The sequence below is a fragment of the Ambystoma mexicanum genome, chromosome 6q, assembly GCF_040938575.1.
Source record: "Ambystoma mexicanum isolate Mex_15411 chromosome 6q, UKY_AmexF1_1, whole genome shotgun sequence".
Classification (NCBI taxonomy): Eukaryota; Metazoa; Chordata; class Amphibia; order Caudata; family Ambystomatidae; genus Ambystoma; species Ambystoma mexicanum.
This window is the reverse complement of record NC_090937.1, coordinates 1,615,550,758-1,615,578,603: the sequence shown is the minus strand read 5'-3', so window position 1 is coordinate 1,615,578,603 and position 27,846 is coordinate 1,615,550,758. Positions and strand designations below refer to the sequence as shown.

At 44.9% G+C, this 27,846-nt stretch overlaps 1 protein-coding gene across 1 annotated transcript in view; it reads left to right on the top strand.

Annotated features, from left to right (window-relative positions):
* LOC138516910 (matrix metalloproteinase-21-like) overlaps positions 1 to 23,432 on the top strand; it is a 270,395-nt gene extending 246,963 nt beyond the window's left edge. Inside the window, exon 8 of the mRNA XM_069632367.1 lies at positions 18,563 to 23,432. Coding sequence (XP_069488468.1) covers positions 18,563 to 18,871 — 309 coding nt within the window. The 3' untranslated portion in view covers positions 18,872 to 23,432. The remainder of the gene's footprint in view (positions 1 to 18,562) is intronic.
* The last annotated feature ends 4,414 nt before the right edge of the window (positions 23,433 to 27,846 follow it).

Sequence of the window (27,846 nt, the reverse complement as noted above, 5' to 3'; positions counted from 1 at the left end):
TTCCCTAACATTCAGAACAGGTGCAGCATATTCAGCAGCAGAGAAGGCTTCCCTAACATTCAGAACAGGTGCAGCATATTCAGCAGCATAGAAGGCTTATCTAACATTCAGAACAGGTGCAGCATATTCTGCAGTAGAGAAGGATCCCCTTACATTCAGAACAGGTGCAGCATATTCAGCAGCAGAGAAGGCTTCCCTAACATTCAGAACAGGTGCAGCATGTGCAGTAGCAGAGAAGGCTTCCCTAACATTCAGAACAGGTGCAGCATATTCAGCAGCAGAGAAGGCTTCCCTAACATTCAGAACAGGTGCGGCATATTCAGCAGAAGAGAAAGCTTCCCTAACATTCATAACAGGTGCAGCATGTGCAGCAGCAGAGAAGGCTTCCCTAACATTCAGAACAGGTGTAGCATGTGCAGCAGCAGAGAAGGCTTCCCTAACATTCAGAACAGGTGCAGCATATTCCACAGTAGAGAAAGCTTCCCTAAAATTCAGAACATGTGCAACATATTCAGCAGCAGAGAAGGTTTCCCTAACATTCAGAACAGGTGCAGCATAATCAGCAGCAGAGAAGGCTTCCCTAACATTTAGAACAGGTGCAGCATATTCCGCAGCAGAGAAGTCTTCCCTAACATTCAGAACAGGTGCAGCAAATTCAGCAGCAGAGAAGGCTTCCATTACATTCAGAACAGGTGTAGCATATTCCGCAGCAGAGAAGGCTTCCCTAACAATCAGAACAGGTGCATCCCTAAAATTCAGAACAGGTGCAGCATGTGCAGCAGCAGAGAAGGCTTCCCTAACATTCGGAACAGGTGCAGCATATTCCGCAGCAGAGAAGGCTTCCCTAACATTCAGAATGGGTGCAGCATATTCAGCAGCACAGAAGGCTTCCCTAACATTCCTAAATGTGCATCGTAACATTCAGAACAGGTGCAGCTTGTGCAGCAGCAGAGAAGGCTTCCCTAACATTCAGAACAGGTGCAGCATGTGCAGTAGCAGAGAAGGCTTTCCTAACATTCAGAACAGGTGCAGCTTGTGCAGCAGCAGAGAATGCTTCCCTAACATTCAGAACAGGTGCAGCATATTCTGCAGCAGAGAAGGCTTCCCTAACATTCAGAACAGGTGCAGCATATTCAGCAGCAGAGAAGGCTTCCCTAACATTCAGAACAGGTGCAGCATATTCAGCAGCATAGAAGGCTTATCTAACATTCAGAACAGGTGCAGCATATTCTGCAGTAGAGAAGGATCCCCTTACATTCAGAACAGGTGCAGCATATTCAGCAGCAGAGAAGGCTTCCCTAACATTCAGAACAGGTGCAGCATGTGCAGCAGCAGAGAAGGCTTCCCTAACATTCAGAACAGGTGCAGCATATTCCACAGTAGAGAAAGCTTCCCTAAAATTCAGAACATGTGCAGCATATTCAGCAGCAGAGAAGGCTTCCCTAACATTTAGAACAGGTGCAGCATATTCCGCAGCAGAGAAGTCTTCCCTAACATTCAGAACAGGTGCAGCATGTGCAGCAGCAGAGAAGGCTTCCCTAACATTCATAACAGGTTCAGCATATTCAGCCGCTGAGAAGGCTTCCTAAATATTCAGAACAGGTGCAGCAAATTCAGCAGCAGAGAAGGCTTCCCTAACATTCAGAACAGGTCCAGCATATTCCGCAGCAGGGAAGGCTTTGCTAACATTCAGAATGGGTGCAGCATATTCAGCAGCAGAGAGGCTTCCCTGACATTCGGAACAGGTGGAGCATATTCCGCAGCAGAGAAGGCTTCCCTAACATTCAGAACAGGTGCAGAATATTCAGCAGCAGAGAAGACGTCCCTTACATTCAGAACACAGAACAGGTGCAGCATGTGCAGCAGCAGAGAAGGCTTCCCTAACATTCAGAACAGGTGCTGCATATTCAGCAGCAGAGAAGGCTTCTCTAACATTTAGAACAGGTGCAAGATATTCAGCAGCAGAGAAGGCTTCCTGACTTGTAAAACAGGTGCAGCATATTCAGCAGCAGAGAAGGCTTCCCTAACATTCAGAACAGGTGCAGCATATTCGGCAGCAGAGAAGGCTTCCCTAACATTCAGAACAGGTGCAGCATATTCCGCAGTAGAGAAAGCTCCCCTTACATTCATAACAGGTGTAGCATATCCAGCAACAGAGAAGGCTTCCCTAACATTCAGAACAGGTGCAGCATGTGCAGCAGCAAAGAAGGCTTCCCTAACATTAAGAACAGGTGCAGCATATTCAGCAGCAGAGAAGGCTTCCCTAACATTCAGAACAGGTGCAGCATATTCAGAAGCAGAGAAGGCTTCCCTGACATTCAGACCAGGGGCAGCATATTCCGAAGCAGTGAAGGCTTCCCTAACATTCAGAACGGGTGCAGCATATTCAGAAGCAGAGAAGGCTTCCCTAACATTCAGAACAGGTGCAGCATATTCCACAGCAGTGAATGCTTCCCTAACATTCAGAATGGGTGCAGCATATTCAGAAGCAGAGAAGGATTCCCTAACATTCAGAACAGGTGCAGCATATTCAGCAGCAGAGAAGACTTCCCTAAGATTCAGAACAGGTGCAGCATGTGCAGCAGCAGAGAAGGCTTCCCTAAAATTCAGAACAGGTGCAGTATATTCCGCAGCAGAGAAAGCTTCCCTGACATTCGGAACAGGTGCAGCATATTGAGCAGCAGAGAAGGCTTTCCTGACATTCGGACCAGGTGCAGCATATTCAGCAGCAGAAAAGTCTTCCCTAACATTCAGAACAGGTGCAGCATATTCAGCAGCAGGGAAGGCTTCCCTAACAATCAGAATAGGTGCAGCATATTCAGCAGCAGAGAGCTTCCCTAACATTCAGAACAGGTGCAGCATATTCAGCAGCAGAGACGGCTTCCCTATCATTCAGAACAGGTGCAGCATATTCAGCAGCAGCGAAGGCTCCCCTATCATTCAGAACAGGTGCAGCATATTCAGCAGCAGATAAGTCTTCCCTAACATTTACAACAGGTGCAGCATATTCAGCAGCAGAGAAGGCTTCCCTAACATTCAGAACAGGTGCAGCATATTCAGCAGCAGAGAAGGCTTCCCTATCATTCAGAACAGGTGCAGCATATTCCGCAGCAGAGAAGGCTTCCCTAACATTCAGAACAGGTGCAGCATATACAGCAGCAGATAAGTCTTCCCTAACATTTAGAACAGGTGCAGCATATTCAGCAGAAGAGAAGGCTTCCCTAACATTCAGAACAGGTGCAGCATGTTCAGCAGAAGAGGAGGCTTCCCTATCATTTAGAACAGGTGCAGCATATTCAGCAGCAGAGAAGGCTTCCCTATCATTTAGAACAGGTGCAGCATATTCAGCAGCAGATAAGTCTTCCCTAACATTTAGAACAGGTGCAGCATATTCAGCAGAAGGGAAGGCTTCCCTAACAATCAGAAGACGTGCAGCATATTCAGCAGCAGAGAGCTTCCCTAACATTCAGAACAGGTGCAGCATATTCAGCAGCAGAGAAGGCTTCCCTAACATTCAGAACAGGTGCAGCATATTCAGCAGCAGGGAAGGCTTCCCTAACAATCAGAAGACGTGCAGCATATTCAGCAGCAGAGAGGCTTCCCTATCATTCAGAACAGGTGCAGCATATTCAGCAGCAGACAAGGCTTCCCTATCATTTAGAACAGATGCAGCATATTCAGCAGCAGATAAGTCTTCCCTAACATTTAGAACAGGTGCAGCATATTCAGCATAAGAGAAGGCTTCCCTAACATTCAGAATAGGTGCAACATATTCAGCATCAGAGAGGCTTCCCTGACATTCAGAGCAGGTAAAGGACGTAAAGCACCAAAGAAGGCTTCCTCTCACGTAGAACAGGTTCAGGGAAGGCTTCTCTTCCTCAGAGATTGTCTGCACCGTGTGTAGCGGCAGAGAAAACGTCACTCATGTAGAGCAGAACCGCCATATTCAGCAGTATTGAAGGCTTTCCTCGCATGTGGAACAGGTGCAGCATGTGCAGCAACCAAGAGAAAGCTTCACTTATTTATTTGTTTATTTATTGTGCATTCATAAGGCACTTATACATCAAGTAATTGTGTTTCAAAGCACCCACAGGGCAAAAGGGCGAGGGAACATGGGGACAAAAGGCAAACATAATAAACTGATAAACAGGGAAGGGGAGCTCCTACTAGGCCTTGTGAGCATTCAGAACGTGCAAGTGAGGGGAGAGAGAAGGAACAGTTTGAGGGGGTAAGTGCTAGGAGTTCCACTGAGTGAAGTGCCAGGTGCCAGGTGCCAGTAAATCAGTTGTGTGCAACAGTAAGCGCCTGGCAGGGATTACTTGGTACAGAGTGATCACCTGCCAATATAATGAGTGCAGGCCTGTGAGAACACAAGGCTGTGGGTGCCCGCAAGGCAAGTGCTGGGGTAGAGCGGTAGGCTGAGGGCGATTGGGCAGAAGGCCAGTACCCAGAAGGACACATAATGGCATAAGCCACCAATTTCGGCGACTGTGGGGTGTTAGCACGGCAATGATAGGGGGAACGAGGAGGTGAAGAATAAAGACTTGAGGAGCTTCCGGAATTTGGGAAGGGCAGGCTCATGATGGAGAGGATGGGGGAGGCTGTTTCCGAGGAGGGAGTCAGCCGAGGAGAGAGATCTGCCACCAGCTCTTGGCACGCAGATAGTTGGACCCAGAGGAACGTAGAGATCTGGGGGGAGACTATATGGTGAGAGCAAGATGTAGATGAAGAGGTCCTTGGCCCCAAGCAGCCTTATGGATGATGGGGTTTGAATTTGATCCCTGCAGCCACCGGGAGCCAGTGGAGGGATTTTGGGGCTGGAGAGATATGATCCCTGGGTTTGAGGCCAAGGATAAGTCTTGCAGCCCTATTCTGGATACGCTGGAGGAGGCGGAGAGAGGAAGAGGGTAGATTAAGAAAGAGGCTGTTGCAGTAGTCAAGCCTAGAGAGGGCCAGGGCTCTGGGGACATTAAGCTTCTGGAGAAAAGTGTGCAAAGGAAGAATGTGCATCATCCTTATCATCAGAGAAGGCATCCCTTGCACACTGAACAGGTGCAGCATGCAGCAGGAGAGAGGATTTCTCTTGCATTCAGAACAGGTGCAGCATATTCCGCAGCAGAGAAGGCTTCCATAGCAGTCAGAACAGGTGGAGCATATTCAGAAGCAGAGAAGGCTTCCATAGCAGTCAGAACAGGTGGAGCATATTCAGAAGGCTAGGGCTAGGGTTAGCTAGGGCTAGGGTTCGCGCCAGGTTCATTCCTAATTTACATATCTCGTGCATGCGGTTTACTTCTTAATACAAGCACTATTATTCTCTGGGTTTAACTTTACACTATTTACACATTTGTTTCAATGCAGGTCAAACAGATGTTTTGCATGTCATGTTTAAATAGCGTTATTGTTCTTATATACTTGTAGGTTAACATCGCTGATTCAAGTAATCCCCTGATCCCGAGGTCAACAAAGGACAAGGTCTACATGACCCTAACATGTAGCTTGCAGGCAGGTTGAAGAGGTTAAGTAAGAACAAGAGAACACAGGTCAGCCATTTTAGGCCACAGGGTGACTTTGCACAACTAACTAAAATGGCGGCTTTAACCTAAAATGGAGGCTCGATTAACTTAAGGTTATGACCTTGCGATGCGGATTTCCTCGCAGAGCGATTGGGCATAGGCCAACATATACAATGAGGACGAAACAATATTATATCAGTTTTAACAAACCCTCCTTTTGGCCTATGCCAAGTGCTAAACTACTTCCAATCACTTTTCGACTAACTCCACATTCCAACGTCCATTCACCCCGAATCATTATCAGAAATATCTATTGCCATCAGATCAGACACTAGAGTTTCGTTCAACACATATTCCTTCGAAACCTTATCTGGGGCGTATATTTTATGCCCTAATACACTTGTTGCTTGCGCGCAACACCCCCCTAATACCGAACATATACCAGGGAGACACTGTATACAACACAAAGGAATAGAAAACTACCCAAGATAATCAGCAGGGCCGAAAACAACTTCCATGCCCACGACCGTAGGAGGTCCCAAAACCATGCACTAAGTTCCCAGTTTCCTTCAGGAACATGTACTTCTGAACTAAGAACATGTAGATTTTGGATCGCCCTAAAGACCGTTGGAGAGGAGTCTGGTACGTAAACGCAGCAAGCGGACCCCAATAATTTACATACTCCTCCAAGCTCTGCCAGAATGACAACTAATGCCATCCGGTTCTGAAGAGCTACTAATCTTATCGCTTTCTGTTCTAACGTCATATTATAGAGTATGTCAGGGGACGGGTTGATGGTTTTCTCCAGTACTCTCGCTAGTCCCCTGATATCTTCTGAATTCATAATTTTCCCAAACAATGGCACAAAGGATTTCATGAGGTCTCCTAGAGTTTGTGCTGGAGTATCCCCCTTCACATCTCGTCATGGACGAGTCTTCGAAATTTCTGCAGTACTGGCAATAAATACCCTAGGTAATAAAATCCCTAAATAGCAGGTTCCTTGCCAATCCCTGGGCAACCCTGGAAATGCTACATTACCGCAAACTAAATAGACAGGTTCACCTACATACAGAGGTCTGTTCTCACTAGTCAAATTCGCAACGTTGGCGCATCTTCTAAAATCACCCATTGACCGTGTTCCATTCCTCTGTATGCAGAGGGAAACTGAATCAGGGCTATGGTTAACAGAATAAGATGGAGGCGTGGCATCCTTATTGCCTATAGGAGACATTTTGAAAGAGATCAAAGACTGAAAAGGATGAGACAATCTATCAGAGGGCCTAACAGAAGCAACGTTTGGTTTACTCCTATTTGCAAACAGCGAGCATCCCAGGGGCATCAAAACATGTTTTTCAAAACTATTCAAATTTGTACCATCAAAGTTCCCTGAGATGCTGTCATTCCAACGGCCAAAGAATAGTGCTCTAAGAGAAGCATAACAAGCAGTTGTCAAAGGTAAAGGATGAATGTGCCAACCTAGCCCCTTATCCCCATGTTGCGGTAAATGCGAGCAGATCCAGCAGTTGGTTCTATTAAAAATTGCATGAGTGACATTCATTATTAACAAAAGAGTATTATTCTGATAGTTCCGTCTATGCGAAGAATCTCTAGGCGACAAGGTATGCAATTGCACAGAAGGAGTTGGTATAACAGATACATTTTCAACAGGTAAAAAGTCCTCTAGCAGATATGCTTCTTCCAGGTACCATAACCCAAAACCAATAGTTACTAAAAACCCAGTTATTATTACAAAAATGAAACAATACATTTTCGGGGTCCCCTTACACGCTTGATCATTGTCTCTGCTAGTCACATATTTATCTAAAAGTTCAGTACGAGCGGTAGCGGGTGCAGGCATCATAGTCTTCAATCGAAAAACAGCAATTGTTCGTTTGCTGGCGACTCCAGTTGCGCGTCTTCTTGATGTCTTTCCCACAAACCTTAGCCAACAGAATCCTTTCGTACAGTCGGGCCAAAAGGCAAGCCCTCAAATGATTTCGTCAATCGCACAGTCAAACCGTGCCGTACGTCTATCTTCTTGGGCGTAAATTATATTTCACAATTTCCAGTGCTGAAGGGTCAGAAAACAGTATGTCGTCACTTCCCACTGCAGGTGCCGAGTGAAAGGAAATTGGGTCAGAAAATGGATGATCCGGAAGTACCACTGTTGGAGAGTGTGGAGACAAGATGGCCATTTTGTCTGGCCTTACGAACACTGGAACAGTCTCCAATACTCTCTTGTTGGTTGTTGCTGTTTCGGGCACGTTGGTTACAGCATTGGAAAGGGATTCTGTGTCTTCTGTATCGTATGGCACGGGCTGCGGGATCCGTTTGGTGTGTGTTGCATGTATCCAGTTCTTCCGCCCTGCTACCCGCACACCAGCAAAATTGGCCAAATTGTGGTCTCCTGTCACATGAGCCAAAGATGAAAATAGAGTTCGAACTTGGAGTCCCAGAACACAATAGTGAGTGCCCGCACTCCCATGTATTCCGAGAGACAAGGATACTGTGCAAGGCCAAGTTCAAAGACAATCTCCATGGCAGAAGGCATGAACGATGACAGATGCTAGGCTAATTGGGTGGGGAGGTAGTGTCATGCACCATCTCCTTGCACCTGGGTATGGGCTTGCTTGCTGCTTAGTGAACCGAATTCTCCAGACATGGCAGAAGCGTGCCAACCAATTGTAGTAGTCTATGTAATGAAGCTTATAGTTTGAAGACCAATGAGAAACTGTGTATCTAATGTTTCTGAAGATTACATGTTTTGGAGGTAGGTATATGTTGTCCACCTTATAGTGTGCAGCCAATCACAATCCTAGTTCCGATAGAAAGTATACTTAGATGCTCCCCTTAAGCCAATCCTGACTCTTGATAGGTTTTTCATTATTGCCACGTAGAATGACATCACCTATGATGTATTTTTAATATAAAAGCTATAGTTTGAGTGAAGATCGCTGAGAGAAATTGAGCGTACGTCCGCTGATGTCAATTGTAATGCCCTCTTTTAGAGAATTGTTAATAAAACAGTACTTTGCTATATTCCTGAGTTGGTTTGAATATTTAGACTCAGAATGTATCTGTGTGATCCCATCCATTACATATGTTTGTTCCTATAGGGCCTAAGCTTACTATTGCAACCTGAAAGTAGTTTTAAACAGTCTGATTAAGATATTGAATAAAAAAAGTACATTTCTTATTATATTTATGCAAACATGAAGTAGAAACAGCATGACACTTTTTTATTAGATGAATAGAACAAATGTAATTCCACCAAGCAGTATATGAGTGTTTGGTACAGTCTTTCCAATTGGACGGGATAACATGGAAGGCAATACTTTTAAACAGGTTGAATAAACATGGAGAATCAATCATTTTTAGGTAAGGAGTTACAATAGTACAGATCATGAGGTTACAGAGTGATAGTGGTTCTTGTAAAAGATTTTTTTTGAAGACAGGGCCAGATCTCAAGCCACGACTTATGTAAATATTTAAAATCATAAATTTCATGAGCAAACTTTGCATTGGGTGAACGGCAAGTACAGCAATTAGAGGAGGAACTAGTAGAGATGTTTGCAATTCTTGAAGGGGTAAGGTGCGCACAGTGTAGAATGAAGTACAGTGTTTGAGTAAGGTTGGCTGCGACTGAGGAGAAGTAATCTGATTTCCGAACGTCAGTCCATAAGTGTGGAATAGGGTGAAAATTCCATTCTAGCTCACACTGTCTAATGATAATAGAGTTCGGTCAATTGGTGGTGAAATTATCAGTCAAAAAGAAATATAATTTGTTTTCTTTAGTGGAGGATCTAGATAGTAATGAAGTCAGAAGGGGCGAAGATGATAAGACTGGGTAAGGATATGGTTAGTGTGTTGATGAGTGATAGGTGAAAGTAGATATCCGTTTGTAGGATATTGAATTGATGGCATAATTGTAGAAAAGGAATGTCTATATTATTGTGGAATAGGTGTTGGATTAATTGGATACCACAAGAGTAGCATCTATTGAAAATATTAAAGCTGGAATTATTAGGGTAGCTTTTGCAACCAAAAGAAGATATTCTTAGTTTCAGATTGGGAATAAGAGTTGGGTGTGAGCTTATTCCGTATAGATTTTAAAAAGTGAAGAGATGGCTCAGAAGTTATGTTGGGCCATAAGGGTGTTAAAACAAAGTGAGCGAGGGAAAGTCGGGTGATAATATTGGATTCAATGTTGATACAGCGCAGGGCATTATATAGGCTATTTTCATAGTGGTAGAATGTTGTCAATTGTTTTAGCATAAAGGCTTTATAATAGGCTAAGAAGTTGGGGAATTTGACTCCTCCTGCGGGTTAAGAAAGTCTAGTTTGTTAATGGTGATTCTGGGTTTAATTTTGGTTCCATAAGAATTTAAAAATTATAGAATCAAGTTTATTGAAGAAGTTGGTTGGAATGGTTGATGGTATTATGGATAGGAAATAAAAGATGACGGGGCTAATCATCATGTTTATATAATCTAAGCGTTCTCTCCATTATAGGAAAAGAGGAGGTCAACCTGAAACCATTTTAGTAACTTTCTCTATCATTAGATTAGTAATAAGGGAGATTGTAGTGTGACTATCTTTAGAAATACGAAGTCCAAGATATTTGATGGATGAGGGTTGCCAAGACATTCCAAATAAAGGAGTATTAGTTAAGTTACACGTATTGGTAAGGGGCATCATTTCTGACTTGTCAAGTTTAAGTTTACAACCGGAAACTCTAGTGATATCATTAATAGTGAAAATTAAATGCTGAATAGAAGATCCAGGGTCAGAGAGATAAAGTAATATGTCATCTGCATATGCTGATATTTTAACTATTGTGTTTTTAATCAGTATATCTTTAATATTAACATTATTCTTTATATTTTGTAGTAAGGGTTCCAGCGCTAAATTGAATAGTAGTGGCGAGTGCCTCTTTGGATTTGGAAAGAGGGAGAGAGTGAGTTGTTGATAAGAATTTGGGTAGATGCAGAATAGTACATAATTTGTATAAGATTGATGAAATGGGGTGAAAAACCATGCCATTTTAGCGATTGCAGCAAGAAGGTCCAGGAAACGTGGTCAAACGCTTTCTAGCATCTAAGGCAAGAAGTACCAATGGGTAATTCAATGTTTGTGAACGAGACAAGGCATGGAAAAGTAATCTAGCTGGAGAATTTTCTGTTGCATATTTTCAAGGCCTTCAACTTTGTCTTCGACGAAGGCTATTCTTTCCTCAGCATCTTCTAATCTGCCAACTACAGTTTTCATATCAAGCTTAAAAGCTTTAATTTCCTTTTGTATATTAGAGGATCTGGCATCAAGTATGACAATTGAGGAGCGAATACCTCTAAGCTCATCAAGTATTTTTTCCATACAGGTGTTCAGAGTAGGATTATCTGACAGAGGTTTAGTAGTTTTAGCCATAGTAACTGCGGAGTGTCACACAATAAGCAGTAGAGATATTTTATGAGCTGGCAGGGTGAGTGTAATATTTTATTTGGGCATTTGTCAGCACTGAGTAGGCCTTGGTTTTCAATCTGAAGCCATGGTATAATGAGGTGCGTCATGCCAAAACACGTGTATGCAACTTCTCGTCAACTAATGATAATCTTCCGCTGAAGCGTGGAGGACGGGCGCTCTTAATGGACTTGCAAGGCTGTGTCAGGTAGTTGCATTCATGGGATGGCAGCAGACATCAGATGTGTCCGGCTGGAGAAGTACTGCAGTCTACCATTGGCGGTGTCCGGCTCGGGCTCAGATGACGGACGGTGTTTCAGCAGAGCACAAAGTAAGTAAAATTCATAATTCAGTGCCAAGCTCAGGTGAAAGTATGCAGTCGATTACTCTAGTGTTCCAGAGTAATTTTATATGAGGGCGAGTAGGCAAATATGTCAATTGTTAAAGTATAATGGGAGCTCCTCATCTATGCCGCCGTCTCGGTTGCCGCTTGGCCCCGCCCCCCTAAACTGAAAGTTCTTAAAAGTGCTGCACGGAAATAAATATTATTAGGATTCCTGTGAACTAATGTAGGTATGGATTTTTTCATGCAGCAGGAATATTAAACATTACTCGCTGTGATTTTGCATAGAATTGTGGGTATGCAAATGAACTACTCCCCGCAAAGAACATGCAATTCTGCATCCTGGAAGTGGAGCTCCACAGTCTGCCGTGCATTGCATAATATGCAAACCACCTGCTCAACGTTCTCACTAATCGTGGTAATACAGTGATTTAGACTACCTAAACATTTGGTTGATGCAGGGAAAGGGTACTCATTAGGGTTTAGCCAATTATTTGAATTATGCTAAGGTTGGATTTCAGAATTGGACTTCCTTTGAGGCGATGCAGAAAGACACTAACTAGTATTTTACTGTTAAGAAATACAACTTGCCTTCTTCTGAAAAGCCCTTGACTTACTCATTCTGAATCATAACCTCCTATAAACACAACAAACCCCTTAACAATTACCCTCACAAATGTCAATGTGCATAAATATATTACTGTATCATAAAATGTAAACATATTTTGTGTTAAAAAGAGTTTTCAATAAAATATATGTATATATATTTAAACTGAATGGTAGAGTACTATAATGAGGTGCATTGACATTTGTGAGGTTAATTGTTAAGGGGTTCGTTGTGTTTCTAGGTGCTTTTGATTTTACTCGCCACATAATTTCTGCATAATTTTTACGTCAAGGCCTTTTAAGGAGAAGTGGAGGAGAAGTGTTTCTTCACAATAATACACGTACATGAATTGGGGCCAACCGTTGTCAAACCCAATTAAACGTGATCAAGGGTGAACAATGGAGCCCTTTGGTTGCCACGCCTCGTGTCCACCCCCTGTTACAGGGACAAAGAGCGTGTACCTAATGATGCTGATGTATGGGCAGTCCATGGACCACACAGTGATGACATGTATGTTTGTTTATCCATGATATCATGGACCCCCCAAAGTCCCCTGTCCTTGTTGCATGGACAGAGACCATGGATGCAATGGCCACGCTTCATAGAAGGATCATGGACAAACATCTGACACAGAACTGTGTTGCCCATGTTTACACACTAGCAATGTACACCCAGAAAATGGGGTTCGCAACTCAAGCGTATCCCCCACAGACAACCAGAGCATGGGCTGCAGCAGGGCTCTCTGCACCCCTCCAAGTCCTCTTCCCACCGTTCCATCATCGTGCTGGCTCACAGACCCCCAAATTAGTCAAACATCAAGCGATTCACCAGCCCACCAGTAAACCAGGATTCAGAAGGGAACACATCCTTAGCTGCCCTTTTAGACTTACAGGATCAGAGCACACTTGCACATACTTGCTAAAAAAAAACAAAAAAACTTGTGTAATGGTTCCTATGCATTGCCCTGAATCTAATGTAGGACTAATTTGTCTTAAATGCTATGATAGGTTATTTATAACAGAGGTTTCTAAGCGCGGACCTGTGTTTCCGCGTCTTCTTGCTTCCAAGGCGAGCACGTTGCCCCTGTGCTATGCATAACATTGTCAACATGGGGAATGTCATTTTAGTCACCATTTAAATGGTAAGCTCCTGAAAACAATGTATTAAATAAATAGTCATGCCATTTATACATATAATTGTGCGTGTCTTTTCTGTAAATATGTAAGCTTGCGATGTACAGTGCCACAATTCGCACACCGACTGCGAGAAATTGAAAATTTGATTTTATACAGAGAGCAAATGTCCGAGGCTTTTTTATCTAACCACTGACCATCTGACTACTTAACGGAGAGTAACGGGTTAATCGCATTCTGCTGCCATACCAGCGGGCATTGTTTAATAAATACCTCTGAGGGGTGACTGGCATCCCTGCTGCAGAGAACCGGTGGGCGCAGGAGAAAAGCAAAGTGCCCGAGATTGGCAGGGGCAAGAGTGCAGCGCTGATAGGAAATCGACCAGTCTTGCTTACCTGGCACAAGCAAGGCCTTGGCAGCCCAGAGCAGAACCGCCCATCCCCCATCATTCAGACCAAGTAAGCAAGTGGTCGTCAAGGCTCAGGAAACCACAGGCAGAGAGCAGACCAGATCTTAATGGAGGGGGTGGAGCGTGTGTTGGTGTGGAACAGACAGCTACACCTCAAGTTGAGCCTCAAACTCCTCCATGGATGATTCGGGTGGCCGTGGGTCCCTGATGACAGCGACGGACCTCACATCATGTCACAGGGAACTCTCGCTGCTTCGGGAAACTCCAGGACATTGTGAATAGCCAAGAAGAGAGATGCATGTGAGACTGAACAGGTGTGCATGCAGTGTTGGGGGAGCGGAAGAATGGGTCGACAGGTGGAGCAAGGTACCAGAGAAAAGTCCAAGGATTGTGGGTCCAGAAGTTTACGAAGATAACTCCCAAGCAACATACGCTGTAGACTTCAGGAGTTCCTACAATGTTCCGTTTGAGTTGAAACGTCATGCAGAGAGGTTGTTGTTTACTATTTGAAGGAGGGGTGTCACAACTGGGGTACGCCAATTGTCTTGGATGGGTTTCACGTGTGAGCGTACCATGATGAGGCGACCATGCAAGACAACGGCACACAGAGGTATGTGTCCAGAAATTCTTAGTGTTGCCTATGACCTGCGCAGGAGGCATTGCAAGCACCGAAGCACTGGCGTGATGCCCGTAAAGTTTCCATTCCAAGGAAATCAGGGAGCGAAACATTTTGCAAATTTGGTAGGTGGTACAATGGACAGACCAGTATCCTTAGCCGTGGCGCGACCCAAGCAATCATCTTCCAGCGCTCTCCCCAAAAAAGCCATGTTTTCCCTAAAGACTAAGTGAGATAGGTTGGTGACATGATGTTTACACCATGATTCTCAGATGTGAACTGGCACTGAGGTTTGCATTGAGGAATGCACATAAGGGCTCAGTACAAGTGCTGGTATTCTGGCGGTAAATACACCAGAATACCGGCAAACTGTATTACCGATTTCACCACTCAGTCTGGTGGAATGTCCACCGGATTACGAGTGGCGGCAGCCGGTGTAACTCCCATTTCATGCAGTACCATTGGACTCCTTGGGGGATTGTGCCGGTATTACAGGCAATTTTTGCCGTTCAGGTGGCGAATGACCTCCAGCTGGAAGTCATTTCGCCACCTCACTGGCAAACTTATAGTAGGCTGGGGTGGTAACGTGACTGTAGATGTTAATACCGGCACGTTATTACCGCACTGTCTAACTTGTAAATACCCGCATAGAGTCGCCACAGCTTATTCAGGTTGAATGGAAAGTAGGTGGGTCAGCGACCGAAACTCTCGATCAGCTGCTTATGGGGAAAGGGGAGGATTTCTTGTTCCAAATATCACTCTGGGAGAGCAGCAAGTTCTGGCTGTAAGCTGAATGATGCTAAATAAATTGGATTTTTCTCAGAAACCTGGGGCCGTACCCACAGCCAGAGGCGTTGCTAAGGGGGGCTAAGGGGGCTATAGCCCCGGGTCTTTTGGCTGTAGCTCCAGATAGAATCTCAGGGGCGACAACCAAAGGCTAGGTAGCCCCGACTTCCAACGGTCCCGACAATAGTGTCGCCCCAGATCTTTGACAGACCTAGCAACGCCCCGGACCACCACAATTCACCAATGCTTTCAAATGGTGGATCGCTGCAAGCAGGCTCACAAAATTGCCTTGTGTTCAATAAGAGCGTACAGAATGTTCCTGCCATTCTACGTGCCTTAAAACCGGATCTTAATTAGTTAACCTTTTTCCTGGATTCAAACCTGTGTTGCTCTGCATTGTCTTGCATTCCAGGCAAACGTGTTGCTCCTGAGCTAACCTCCCAGCCATCTTTTTCCCAAACTGAATGCCCCCACCAGCTTTGTTTACATCGTAGAGACGCCTTTGCTAGCACTGCTCCTTCCGGCGTCTGGTCAGAATGATTTTCATATCATCATCATCATCATCTTGATCTTTTGCATAGCGCCTTTCACCACCGCTATGGTCCTAATGGGCTGTAGGTTGAAAGCCCGCGGGCGACCGGAGTCCAGGTATGGGAACATTCGTCAGAGAAGTTTAGAAGGCGTTCTGCATTTGAACCAAAGCAAAGTTGGGGATGAACAGCCAGGTTCCTACTAGCTACCCATGACAGGCGGGCACGTGGATGGGTGCTTTGAAAGATAAGAGAGCGTGCAAAAGATGAAGGACGTTATATGTCCAGCTAGACCGAATCTTTGTCATTGGGGATAGCTGCATTCTAATAGCAGAGGGGTTGTGCAATATGTCATTGGGATAGGCAGATGGGTGCGGGTGAGGAGCCTTGCCACTGGCTACCTTCCATTGGTATGGAGTGAGATACGTCCCCGTCTGCTGTTGCTGGCTTCTTGGATTCATATCTGAGGTGTGGACTCCTTCCTGTGCTATACTGGGTATTGTTAAACAGGTCAATTCTTAATTCGTACCGCCTTTCAGTGAATGTATGGGAGTTTGTCCCAGCCCTGGGCATTCTGGGTGAAAAGCTAGCTCCAGAGGACAGGGTTAGTCAGGCTGCCTGGGGATTAGCCCTGTCTTGAGGGCCCTCAGCAAGGCAAGGTGCTCCTCTATGCGTCAGATGCCAAGCAGCATAGAATTCTGGAGAGTGGGGGCTTGGACGGAGTAGCTGGAGCCTTCAATTCTGGTTGATATAGTTGTTTGCCTCAATTAGGCACAGCAGTATGCAAAAACAGGATGTGATCCAGACCAAACGGTATCTCCCATTTGTGCTGTCACACTAAGTGCAATGGGGCATCAGCAGTGGGGGCCCCTAGGAAAGCAAACTGCATCTGACTGGCATCTGGGGGTTGCTTGATGCTTCGTGTAGAAAGACTCGGTCTACGACAGCGGGGCACGGCGTTCGGTCTGAATGATTTACATGTGGTCCATCCTACATGTAGCAAGTGTGCAACACGTGTGGTGCACGGTGGCTGATGTGGCATATCCTCCCAAAGTTTCAAAGATTCCTAGCACAAGTGTTGTATTTTCTGGGCGTTTATAAGGAGATGTCAATGAAACAATCCAGGGCTTTGAGCCATGAGGCTTGCACACATGCCATCTGGACCCAGAGGAAAACATCTAAATTCTCTACAAATATTTATTGGACCAATTGATACCACTTGTATTGTTCCACTAACAAAGGATACCATGAGTGACACAAATGATTTGCACTTCTTCAAAATCAATTAGCGAAAATAAGTTCCTCTTGAACCCTAGATCACATTCAAACTAATAAGGAGGCCAACGGGTGTTTCACATGACTGTTTCTTCTTCAGGGAATTTATATAGTTTGAACACGTTCATATTGCCATTAAGCAAATAATATGAACCATGAATAAAGATCAAAGGGAAAGAAACATGAGACAACTATGTTAAAGATTTACCTTGGAAAAAGCCACTTATATATGAAGAATGTCCCGGTGACACTTGCTCCGCTCTGATCTCTCCCCATGACTATGAGGCCCGCACGCTGGGTGACTCCCCTAACCAACATTCAGTGGGAACGCAGGAAGCTGTCCTATGTTCTGGGCCAATTTGGTGCCACCTTGATACAGAGAGTGGTGCCTGGGAGTATACACCTGGGTTGTCCGATGTTTCTGCCTGGGGTCACTTATATGGCCTGCAGGAATTACTGGTTGCAGATCCGGCAGAAGAACAGTATCACCGGGCACTGGTGCAATGGAAAGGTGTGCACGAATGTTAAGGGCTGGTGTAATGACCCAATATTGCTCTGGTGTTAATTTCAGAACTGAAGCAGTGCAAACCTCATCACCAGGGCGGTGACCATTGATATTTGGTCATTTCACTGGGACTATAATGAGCAATGCAGAAGTAACGACAGATGTCAGTCATGCAAATCGTGATTGCCCCACTCCCAAATCCAACCACATTTAGTCATATCTCTGGCACTACAAACAGCACAAGTCTCATAACTGCTCCAGCTTTAGGACCAGTGCAAAGTGGGCCAATGCCCAGTGGTTGGACATGTAATGTATGTGTGGCATGAAAAGGTGGGTTTGGTCCAAAAGACAGAATAAAAAGATCAGATACACAATTAGTGTGCATTCAGTGTGGTTAAAAAGACTGAATCCCAAAATACAAAACAAGGGGAGCACGAGTTGCAGGGGTGTCCCCCGTGCCCCTTTTTCAGTATTATCGGATTTATGGGGTTGCAGGTGTGTCCCCTGCATACATTACATGTGTGGGGGGCAAACCCCCAAAAAACATTGAGTTACAAAATGCGACCAAGTGGGGTGGGTAATTTTGTATTTCGATCTCTTGGGACTTAATCTTTCAATGTACATCCGAATAGGTTCCAACAGGGAACTTCTGTCAGAGGCCAAATCAGATCCATGTCGGATGATCGCGGGCTGAGTCCATCCAACACATGTCCTGTGGATCCTTTTGCCCACTGTGACCATCTATTAGGCCCCTTCCCTGCTCGTTCAAATGCCATCCTCTTGGGCTGCGGTCAACCCAACAAACCATATACATTCCTTTCCACTCAGTGCCCTCTCATCTCCTTTCTCCTGTGCGGGGAACATCCTGCAATCCACATGTACTAACCCTCCTGCTAGTCTGCCACGTCCCCAATCCTCTTCCAGCCTACGACCGGCATGCCTGCGTTCCCCACCCCAAACCCCAAGGCCCCGGCCCACCCCTTAGTATCCTCTGTGCCACTCCCTTGTCCTCTGTGCCACTCCATAGGCCTCTTATGCATGCACTGTTAGCCCATGTGTTAAATCCTGGCAAGCCGCCGTTCGGCAAAGTGGCCTGTCGGAAAATAAGATAGGATGAAAGTAGACATTGCCACCAAATCGAGACCTGGCTGCTTTAAGGTTAGTTGGGTCAGGATTGGTCTTGGAAGTCTCTGTGCTACATCATCTACGAGAGCATACGACCACATAGTTTTGGTAGCCATTGTCTTATATATCACCGGCTTGCCATTCTAATATACGTGTTTGCATACAGGCACCTTTTGTTACTGGTGGTGATGAAATGAAAAAGCCTTCTTCCACAACTTGCATGGTATGCCTAACAAGCCTCCTTTCTGTTTCTTGCTTCCTAGGTTACCGCCTTCAATGTGGAGACAAACAATGTAGTACCCGGTTACCCAAAGCTGATTAAAGATGTATTCCCAGCTGTAATCCTCGGCGACCATCCTTCAGGAAACCTGGATGCCACCTACTTCTCCTTTACGCACCAGGACATCTTCTTCATGAAGGACAGATACGTTTGGAGAATGGTGAGCGACAAGGATCGGCATGAGAACCCAGCCTTGCCTTACAATGGTCTATTCCCTGGGCGCCCCATCAACGAGCAGTGGTATGATATCTGTGACGTTCACCCATCCATGCTGTCCATGGCAAGGAGATAGAGAGCGGCCTGCTGGACGGCCATTCCATCAGTGGAAGAACTCCGGCTACACTGGTCAACTTCAAGGGTGGAAGCAGAGAACCTCTGAGTGTAGACACCATGAACTTTAGCACCAGAGAAAGAATGGAGGCTCGTCTCCCACTGGCAACCTGTGCTGAAATCCCTTACTCATCTACTAGGAGAACAATATGCTTAACACAGGAACGCAAGACTCCGAAAATCAAAGAGCACTATTCCATTCCCCTTACCTCATCCCATGCAGCATCACGCTGTGCACTGGAGGCACAGTCAACAGCTGAGTATGCAAGATTCTGCAGAAAGAAAAGTTAAAGAAGAAGGTCTGGAAGCAAGACTTGTGGTGGCGAGATCACGTTCGGTGACACCATGGAATCCTTCCCTTCTGTACCTGAAATGTTGGCATGCCGTGATATCCATTAGAAAGTCATCTCCCAGCTGGAAGAGAAGATGGTCTTGGAGAAGTCCACTTCTCTGTATTTGTCACAGATGCACCCAGAGGGGCCTTTGAATTCATAACAAGCTCAGAAACAGGCATTGGCAGCTGCCATAACACAGATGCATTATCCAGCTAAACACGGTCAGGTTTCTTTGGTGGTTAGTACTGGACAGCTTCAGCATCTCCTAGACTCTACAAGCATCCTCTAACCAGAGCAGTTAGAAGACCTTCACTAACAGGTCCTTGAGATGATGAAGGCCTTCGCCAAAGATTCTGTCGAAGAATGATTAACTTCGATACCATAGCTCAAATTCTAAGAGACAGATTCTTCATCGAGTTTGTGGAACGTCAATGTTCGACCGCGATCACGGCTTACCGGAAAGAGCCACACGGTTCTGCTGTTGCATTCAAGAGCTTCGCTTCAACCTTCAAGTCTTCAGCTTCATAACCTAGTGATCAAGCCTGACAATGTCTTGGACACATTTTTAACAATGCCAACGATGTTTAAATGATACAGATAATATTTATATATTTTTTAGCTCATGATGCATACCTTCTTAAAACTCCTAAATGACTTGTAAACATTCAAAGTTCAATGTTTTCAAAAACTATACTTATTATTTAATGGCCTGATATGTTAAACAATGAATTCCAATTGCTTAAAATGTACAAAAGTAATCTGGGCTTCTATTGAAGTTGTCGAGGCTCGCCATCGGCAACGTAGATGCACGTAAAGATTGCATGCAATAGAGCAAAAGCCGAAAGTGACACAACCCCACTGTTGGGTAACGCTGGGGTCCTAATAAGGTGGCAAGACCCGTGTAGCACCAAATGACTTCTACTATATCAGTATGTAAACTTTGCCTTAAAAAAGGACGCGGATCAGGCTCGCGCCTACTTGTATCTAACAAATTTTACTGTGTGAGTCCTGAGCTCACGAATTAAGCCTTAACTGGAAACTATATTTATTTGTATTTTGCATTGATATTTATGGATTGTAACCTGTAGATTATTGGTTTGTTGTTTTTTCCTAATGATTGTTTCTCCTATAATGTGTCCTTGTGTTACTGATCCCTCAAAGAGTCCTTCCATTCAGTCACTAGAGTTCCATTCTAAACTCCATGCACCTAAACTTTCATCCACACACCTGCCCAGCCTCGTGATTCCCTAAACCCTGTTTTGTTTACACAGGTGGGGAGCGGTACCTGGAATGAACCCAAGCTGTCATTACGAAACTGAAACACTCTAAAACAAAAGTAAACTTTGAAACCATTTGATAGAAAACAGGTTAACGTGGAAAAATATAAACACGGGAAAATAAGTTTATCGGGGAAAAGATTTGAAAAATTACATTTTGAAACAGCTATGTTTTAAAATGTAAATTCAAAAATGGAAGTTAGAAAGTGCAGTGTTTCAGGATAATTTATATTACTGTTACTGCAAGTTCGAATTTTCATTTTGGTTGCATATTTATTTTCTTGCTGTTTTATCAAATTTTCCATATTTTTTGGTTGTTGTTTGGTCTGGCACTGGGGAAGAAAGAATTCATTTACGCCTATTTAACAAATGGGGATTTGCGGTCAGAATGGTGCACAAATCCCATTTTTTTCGGCGCAAATAATCCATGAATCAGGGCCTGTATGTTTTGATTGTCTCTTGCATTTTACACAAGGGCCAACACCACATGCCATTATACTTGCCCTTTCACCCTTCTATCACTCTCCATCTTAAAGCAATGTTCCTACCGGCTTTATTTGGCAACTCATATCTTCCCGAGTATTATTTTCAAACGTATGACCAGATCCCAAAAAAACATACAAATCTAGCGACATTTGAAAGGTGCATACAGGCTATTCAACACTAAATCAATAGCTTTTTACTATCAAAATAGGGACACCATTTAATGAATGAGGCAGGTACAGCATGACAGGTCAGTGACGTCCAAAGAAACAGGAATGGAATACTGACTTATAAAATAAATATATAAACACAGAAATACACTGACATATTAAAATGTAAACCCCTCTCCATAAGGTGAGAACACAGGCAGATGGAAATGGCCTCTGCAACCTCGGAGGCCCATGGAGGCCCATCCTAGTGAGGACCCCACGCGCACACACCGCGATCTTTGCATGTTTCTGAGTGGTGGGAAGCTCAGATGCCATCAACCGCAACATTATATATTTATTTACAAGGACCATTTGAAGCAAGGGTTTTAAACCTACCGCAGTGACTGGAGGGGTACACAGAATTCTTAGCATAACTAATGGGCAGAAGAGTCCCCCCAACACTGTTGGACTTACGAGTCACGATGGTTTTTACCTAGTGTTGGTGGGATGGGGGGGATATCTGTGTGGCAGGGAAGTGTTTGAGTGATATACGTGGGGAGATCCAGCACATGGATCTGAAATGAATGAATGAATAACTCTTTTATAACACTCTAAATATGGGGACCAGTCTCTAAGGGGGGACCGGGATTTGAACCAACGCGTTGCCCCTGAGCTATCCTCTCGTCCCAACATGAAACATGTGCCTCTCCAGATGTTTTCGACTGCAACTCCCATGATGCCTCACCATTGACTATGCTAGGCAGGACTACTAGAAGTTGTAGTCCAACCCATCTGGAGAGCCAAAGGTCGCAGACCCCTGCCTTAGATCATGATAAAGGAATGGAGTGGAGGCAAACAAACTGTATAAACTGTAGTTAAAACTATTATAATGTAGAATATGTAATGCAGCATTATGGGAGATGCTGTCTTTTAGAGACTGTATTTTATTCAGAGATTATTGTGACATTCATTTATATATTTTTTCATTTAATAGAATATCTCAAATACATTTTGAAATGATATAAATACTATTTAAAATGTTTATTTTTCCATATTTATGTATTTCTGCGGACTGGGTTTTGACTATTAACAAGCAACCAGCGACAAGTGTTGTGCTTGAAACTTAGCTCTTAAGCATGTCAATGCCTACCTACTAAAAGAAAAACAGAGGACCAGACGATAGTTTAGCGGTTACTATAATAAAACAAATGTGGGCAATGGTTTATCTACTACAGCCTGAAATGCACAAATAAACTTCATACCTTGACTAAAGGTTAACAGTACATTCCACACCATTGCTCGTAAAAACAACAATTCATGTGTTGAACACAAAAGAGTCCCTCCCCCCAAACATAATAAAGAGAAGAGAAAAACAAACACTGTTTTGTCACACTTCTGACATCTGGGACTCTTTCAGATGCTTCCAATTGCACCCATAGGGCCCGATTCATGGAGGTTTTACTGTGGTGCAAAGTGACTTTGCATTGCCAATAAACACCTTGATTCACAGAGCGGAGCAAAGTGTATTTTTGCAGACCAAAGTCACTTTGTACTGCAAACGTACTCTTTGCACTGCCCATTTAGCACGGTGCAAAGAGTACTTTCACAGTGCAAAGTGACTTTTCTCTGCAAAAAGACGCTTTGCACTACTCTGTATCAAGGTGTTTGTTGGCGGTGCAAAGTCACTTTGCACCGCTGTAAAAGTTCCATGAATTGGGCCCATAGGCTGTTCACCTCTCAGCAAATCACCATAGTAGAGAGCTAGAGAAGGAAGGGGGGATGAATGGCACTACCCTATGGTGGTTGTGCATTCATACACTTTTGCCTTTTACCACTGTCTGTACCAGTTATGTGCCAAAACCTGAAGCGTGCTCTTTTCATACATCCAAAGGGACCTACTTAGTGATGGAATTAGCATGTTATCGTCAAGCTATAACAATCCTGGGTGTTATTGCTACCTATTAAAGAATTCTGCATGCAAATGTAAAGTGTGTCTCTATGCTGCCAACCACAATCGCTCTCAAATTCAAGCTAACCGTGGCTTCTCAGCCCCAACGGGCCGGATTATTAAGGACAATATATTCTTTGAACATTGACTTTATTGAAGGTCTGAAGTGCTGGCTGGTGGGCACGTGCACAGGCAAGGAATGACACCTGCTTCTGCAATGCATGCATGCTTTTCTGCAGTACATCCTGTTGACCTGTGCATTCTCATAACGAATGGCGATGGTACCCGCTGCCGGGTCACTTTTCTGCCGGATTAAAAAAATATATTTTCATCACACTGTGTCTGTGCTTTATTGTCTTACTCTCAGTGCCATGTCATCTATAGCCAGCCCAGGACCGTCACCATCTAGGGAAATCAACATCAGGTGTGGGATCAGGCCATTGGTGTTAGAAAAGTTATTCATCTCTCCACATTGCTATAATTGCTGCTGAGCACCACGGACTACTGCAACTCCTTCTACTTGGGTCAGCCAGGCTACCTCACTAACCACCTCTAGCTGCTGCAAAATACTGCTGTCCGGGCGGTCATCCGTCCACCTTTTCGAGCCCGGATTACCCCACTCCTTGGGCAACTGCACTGCCCCATCGAGAAGCACATTCTTTTTAAATCGATGTGTATTGTGCACCATGCATTTTACAAGCAGGGCGCAGAATACATCCAAACTAAATTTCCCTGCTTCGCGCCGTCCCGTCCTTTGCGCTCTCAGTCTGCTCTTCTGATTTTCATTCCTCGTGTCAGACTCTCTCGTATTGGCAGCCGGGCTGTCTCTGTTGTTGCCACTCAAACTTGGAACAATCTCCCACTGCCACTTTGTATGGTTGATAACCATCTGTCTTTTCGTCACGCCTTAAAGACTCATCTTTATTAAGTTCCGCTAAACTACTGCTGTTCTGTGTCACTTAGCGCCAAGATGCCTCCGGGTGTATGTGCGCTTTGGAGCTGCATATGACATAACAGAATTATAATTGTTCTTCTATAACTGCATATAAGGGGATCGGGATTCGAACCTGTGTTGTGCTGCTGTTGTTTTGCTTTCAACACAAACGCATTGCCCCTGAACTATCCTTCTTCAACCGCACTTTCCTTGCATTTCTCTCCCTCTGTATCACCAGGCATTCATTGACCATAGTAGCAGAGTTTCTTTTCATCTTCTCCTCCACAAACCACTTCACAAATACACAAACACATCTTCCCAACCACTCTATGGTGGAATGAATGCTATGATCAGACACAGAACTGGAGAGGTAGCTCAGTGGGTTGAGCACTCACTGCTGCGATCTGTGTTTGATCTGCAGGTGCCAGGTTTGAATCCCAACAAGGCCATCTCAGTCTTTCTTCCTTCTGAGCTCGATAAATTAGTACCAACTTTGGTTGGGTGCTATTGTATGTAAATATGTTCTTTGTAAGGCACTTTGACAAAAGTGCTGTTGGGAGCAATTCGGCCATCTGCATGGCGGGTGTGCGCTCATCTGGGCTTTTTTGAAATTTGTAAATAAAGGGAATGATGGTAGACCGACCTCAGGAAACTGTGTGGGGCAAATTCACACACATTGTCCTATTCTCACACCACAACAAAAGCAGAGACATGTGTACTCTGGCATGGACACATCCTACAGGCACAGTTCGCCATGTCATATTTAGTTGCAATGTGACAGCAGAGGAGGGCACAATGTCATCTCAAGGAGGGGGAGGACAAAACCTCCCCCTGCCATGTGCAGCCTGATTAACTGACAAAGGATCCATGGGACCACCCTGCTCTTTTGTTAGGCCATGCAGCTGGTGGCAGTGATTAACATACCAAAAGATGGTACTTACAACAGGCCCCCAGGGGACCTGGCTGCAGATGATGACAAAGTAGACAGGAAACCCAACAACCTTTCATATGTAACTTTCTCAACCTGAAGCCAGCTCCCAACCTCATTATCAATGACAAGTGAACTGACATGTCTGGGTATTTTGTTGCAGTAGGCCACACCCACTAGGGTGGCCCAATCATAAGAAACCGGAATGCGGTTTGTGGAACCCAGAGAGTCTGGTCTCCCAGTCGCATCAAGGGAGTCCTGCCGCTTTAGGCAAGAACCACAGAGAGATTCATTAACCAGAGAGATTCTTTGATCACAGCAGACAGGCAGATGGGTGAAATGAGTAGCACAAGGGAGTGAGCCCAGAGCTCTTTCTGTTGAGAGGAGGTTTCCGCTATCTTAGTTCTGGGACACCCCTGGTTTCTGTGCCACCCCTTTACCTTTCCCTGTGGCAAAGCACTCTAGTTATGACCTCACGCGCATAGAAAATAGTTGATGTGGACCCCAGGTTTGGTTCACTAAGGTAGACTTTGGCTACACCAATCACTGTGACCCACTTGGCTTTAAAAGAGGGCTTAGCTGCTCTTTTGGCAGATCATATGAAGGCTTGACCAGAAGCAGGAAAGAAGAACTCAGCATTGGACCCTGACTGAAGGTATAGTTTGCCTTACATCTTCCGCCAGTGAAGGAGGGCCAGGATATCCAAAGAGGGGAGCAAGATCCCTCCCCTAAACTTCTCCCATGGAACAGAGGGAGATAAGGAACTCAGAGGAATCTCCAGCTACTCCAGAACCGGCACCCAGCCAGCACACAGCGTGCCCTGCTAGGCTCTGCAGCAAGCAATCAGAGATAGGAAATGCCGGAAGGTCTTAGAACCTACAACCAAGGACAAGGCAGCTGCCTGCAACACACTCCTCAGCTTTGGGCCTTCCGCGTTAAAGGACATCACGAGCCCAGTGAGGAAGCTGGGTGAAGGACCTCGATGAGCATCTACCAATGTCTGCCTTAAAGGGCATTTTCGAGAAGTTGAGTTCTTTGATCTGTGACTGACGGCAATGCCGACCATTGTCAAGCCGCTGTTGCTTAAAGACATCAGAGACTTCTTGACCAGCGCTTCAGAAACACTGAAGACAATGATTCCTGACACTGAGCCACCATGTAGGCCAACCCCCTAGCTGTTTATCCAGCTTTGCTCGCCAAACTCTTTTGTCGCCTCATACCCACAGCTGACTCCCGTCTCAAACTCTGTCACAGAAGCCTGCAAAGTGCCATGAAGCCAGATAGATCCTGCCGAGCACCAATAACATCAACACCAAAGGTAAATTGTGGTTCTGTCCCCCTAGTTTTTCCCAAAAGGCCCCTAGAGACGTTTTAAGACCTGTTTCCCTCTTTGTGTTGAAGCCAAGAAACCGTAACTATCTGTGCTGGTCATTAATAATACAAACTAACCTCTGGTCAGTATGCACAGTGCATCAGTTTTCCTTCTTGGAACCTGTCTGTCCTCTGCATTCCTTCACAGAGTGGTTTGTATTTCATATTATTGTTATAACTGTCTGTTGTGATATTAATAAGTACATTTTATTGATACAACCTTGACTGCACAGTCCCTTTTATCATTGGGTAATAATTGTATTTTCGCTGTGTTGCATATAACCAACAATCCACAGCCTTTCGGAGACAAGCCTGCTGGTCTGTCCACGTTACTAAAATTGGACAAGGAGGTTTATCATTTGCATGTTATTCCAATCTGTTCAGATCCCTTCTTGTGTATTAGAGGTGTGGGGCTGATTAATGGTTTAGAAACCGATATTCACCCCTCGACCACTGGTACCCCAGAAGCTGATTTGTCACATTGGTGGCAGACAGTTGGATCTAGTTTGAGCCTTGAACACAGCTTAGTCACCCAACGATAACAGTATGGTCGCAGTTAACGTTTAGAACACTGCTAGGTATTTGTTATTAATCATGGATCTTGACATAGAAACTGTGAAAGGCTTGCGAAAGGATGTCCTGTGCGTCCTATGTCAAGAGAGGGGACTTCCTCACACCACCAGGCTTAATAGATCTGAGCTGCTGATCAGCCCCCAACCTTGATTAGAACCAAGGGTGTTGTCCCGAAAGAAGAAGGCCTTCCAGAAGAGGTTGTGGAAGATGGTGAGGAAGTCAGCATGAGTAGTGGTTCTCACCAACCATCCAGCAGGGGCCAAGTGTGGTTTCTCAGCACTCCGGAATGTCAGGCAGGTCAGGGGCTAGTGCAACATTGTGCAGGTCCCAAGCCTCATCACAGCCTCTAAGTGGTCCAGTAACTGTTCTGGTGGTTAACGATGTAGCATCTAGAAAGCTCCTGTTGCAGAAGAGGAGACTAGCGCTGGAGGAACACAACGAGTGGAAAAAGGTCACCATAGAGCTGCGCAATCTGAGCCTCGAAGACAAGAAGGAGGCCAACAGATCCACCTCTAGCGAAAGCAGCAGTAGTGGCTCAAAAAAGGTGCTCGGGATAAGCCCTGGCACCACCACCCACACCCCTCAAAGATTTAGTGCAGGCTTAGGAAGTGGGGAAGGATATTTTTGATTTGTTTAAAGCTCTCAAGCTTTCTTTTCAGCTACAGGAAGTGTAGGAGGAACTGTGGGGTGCAGCCCTGATGCGTCGCTTACCGACCCAGTGGACTGATGCAATTCTTCAGTTAACTCCAGAGGAAAGGCTTGTTTATGAGAGCATGAAAGCAACCTTCAGCTTCAGAGAGCTCAGAAAGAAAAGTGGGCAGATATTTGAAGCGTTCACACATGTTTTGTTGAAATATCTGAGCAGGTAGGTGTCTGGTAACAAAGTTGACACATTTAAAGGGACGTACAATTTGATTGTGTGTTAGCATATATTGAAGA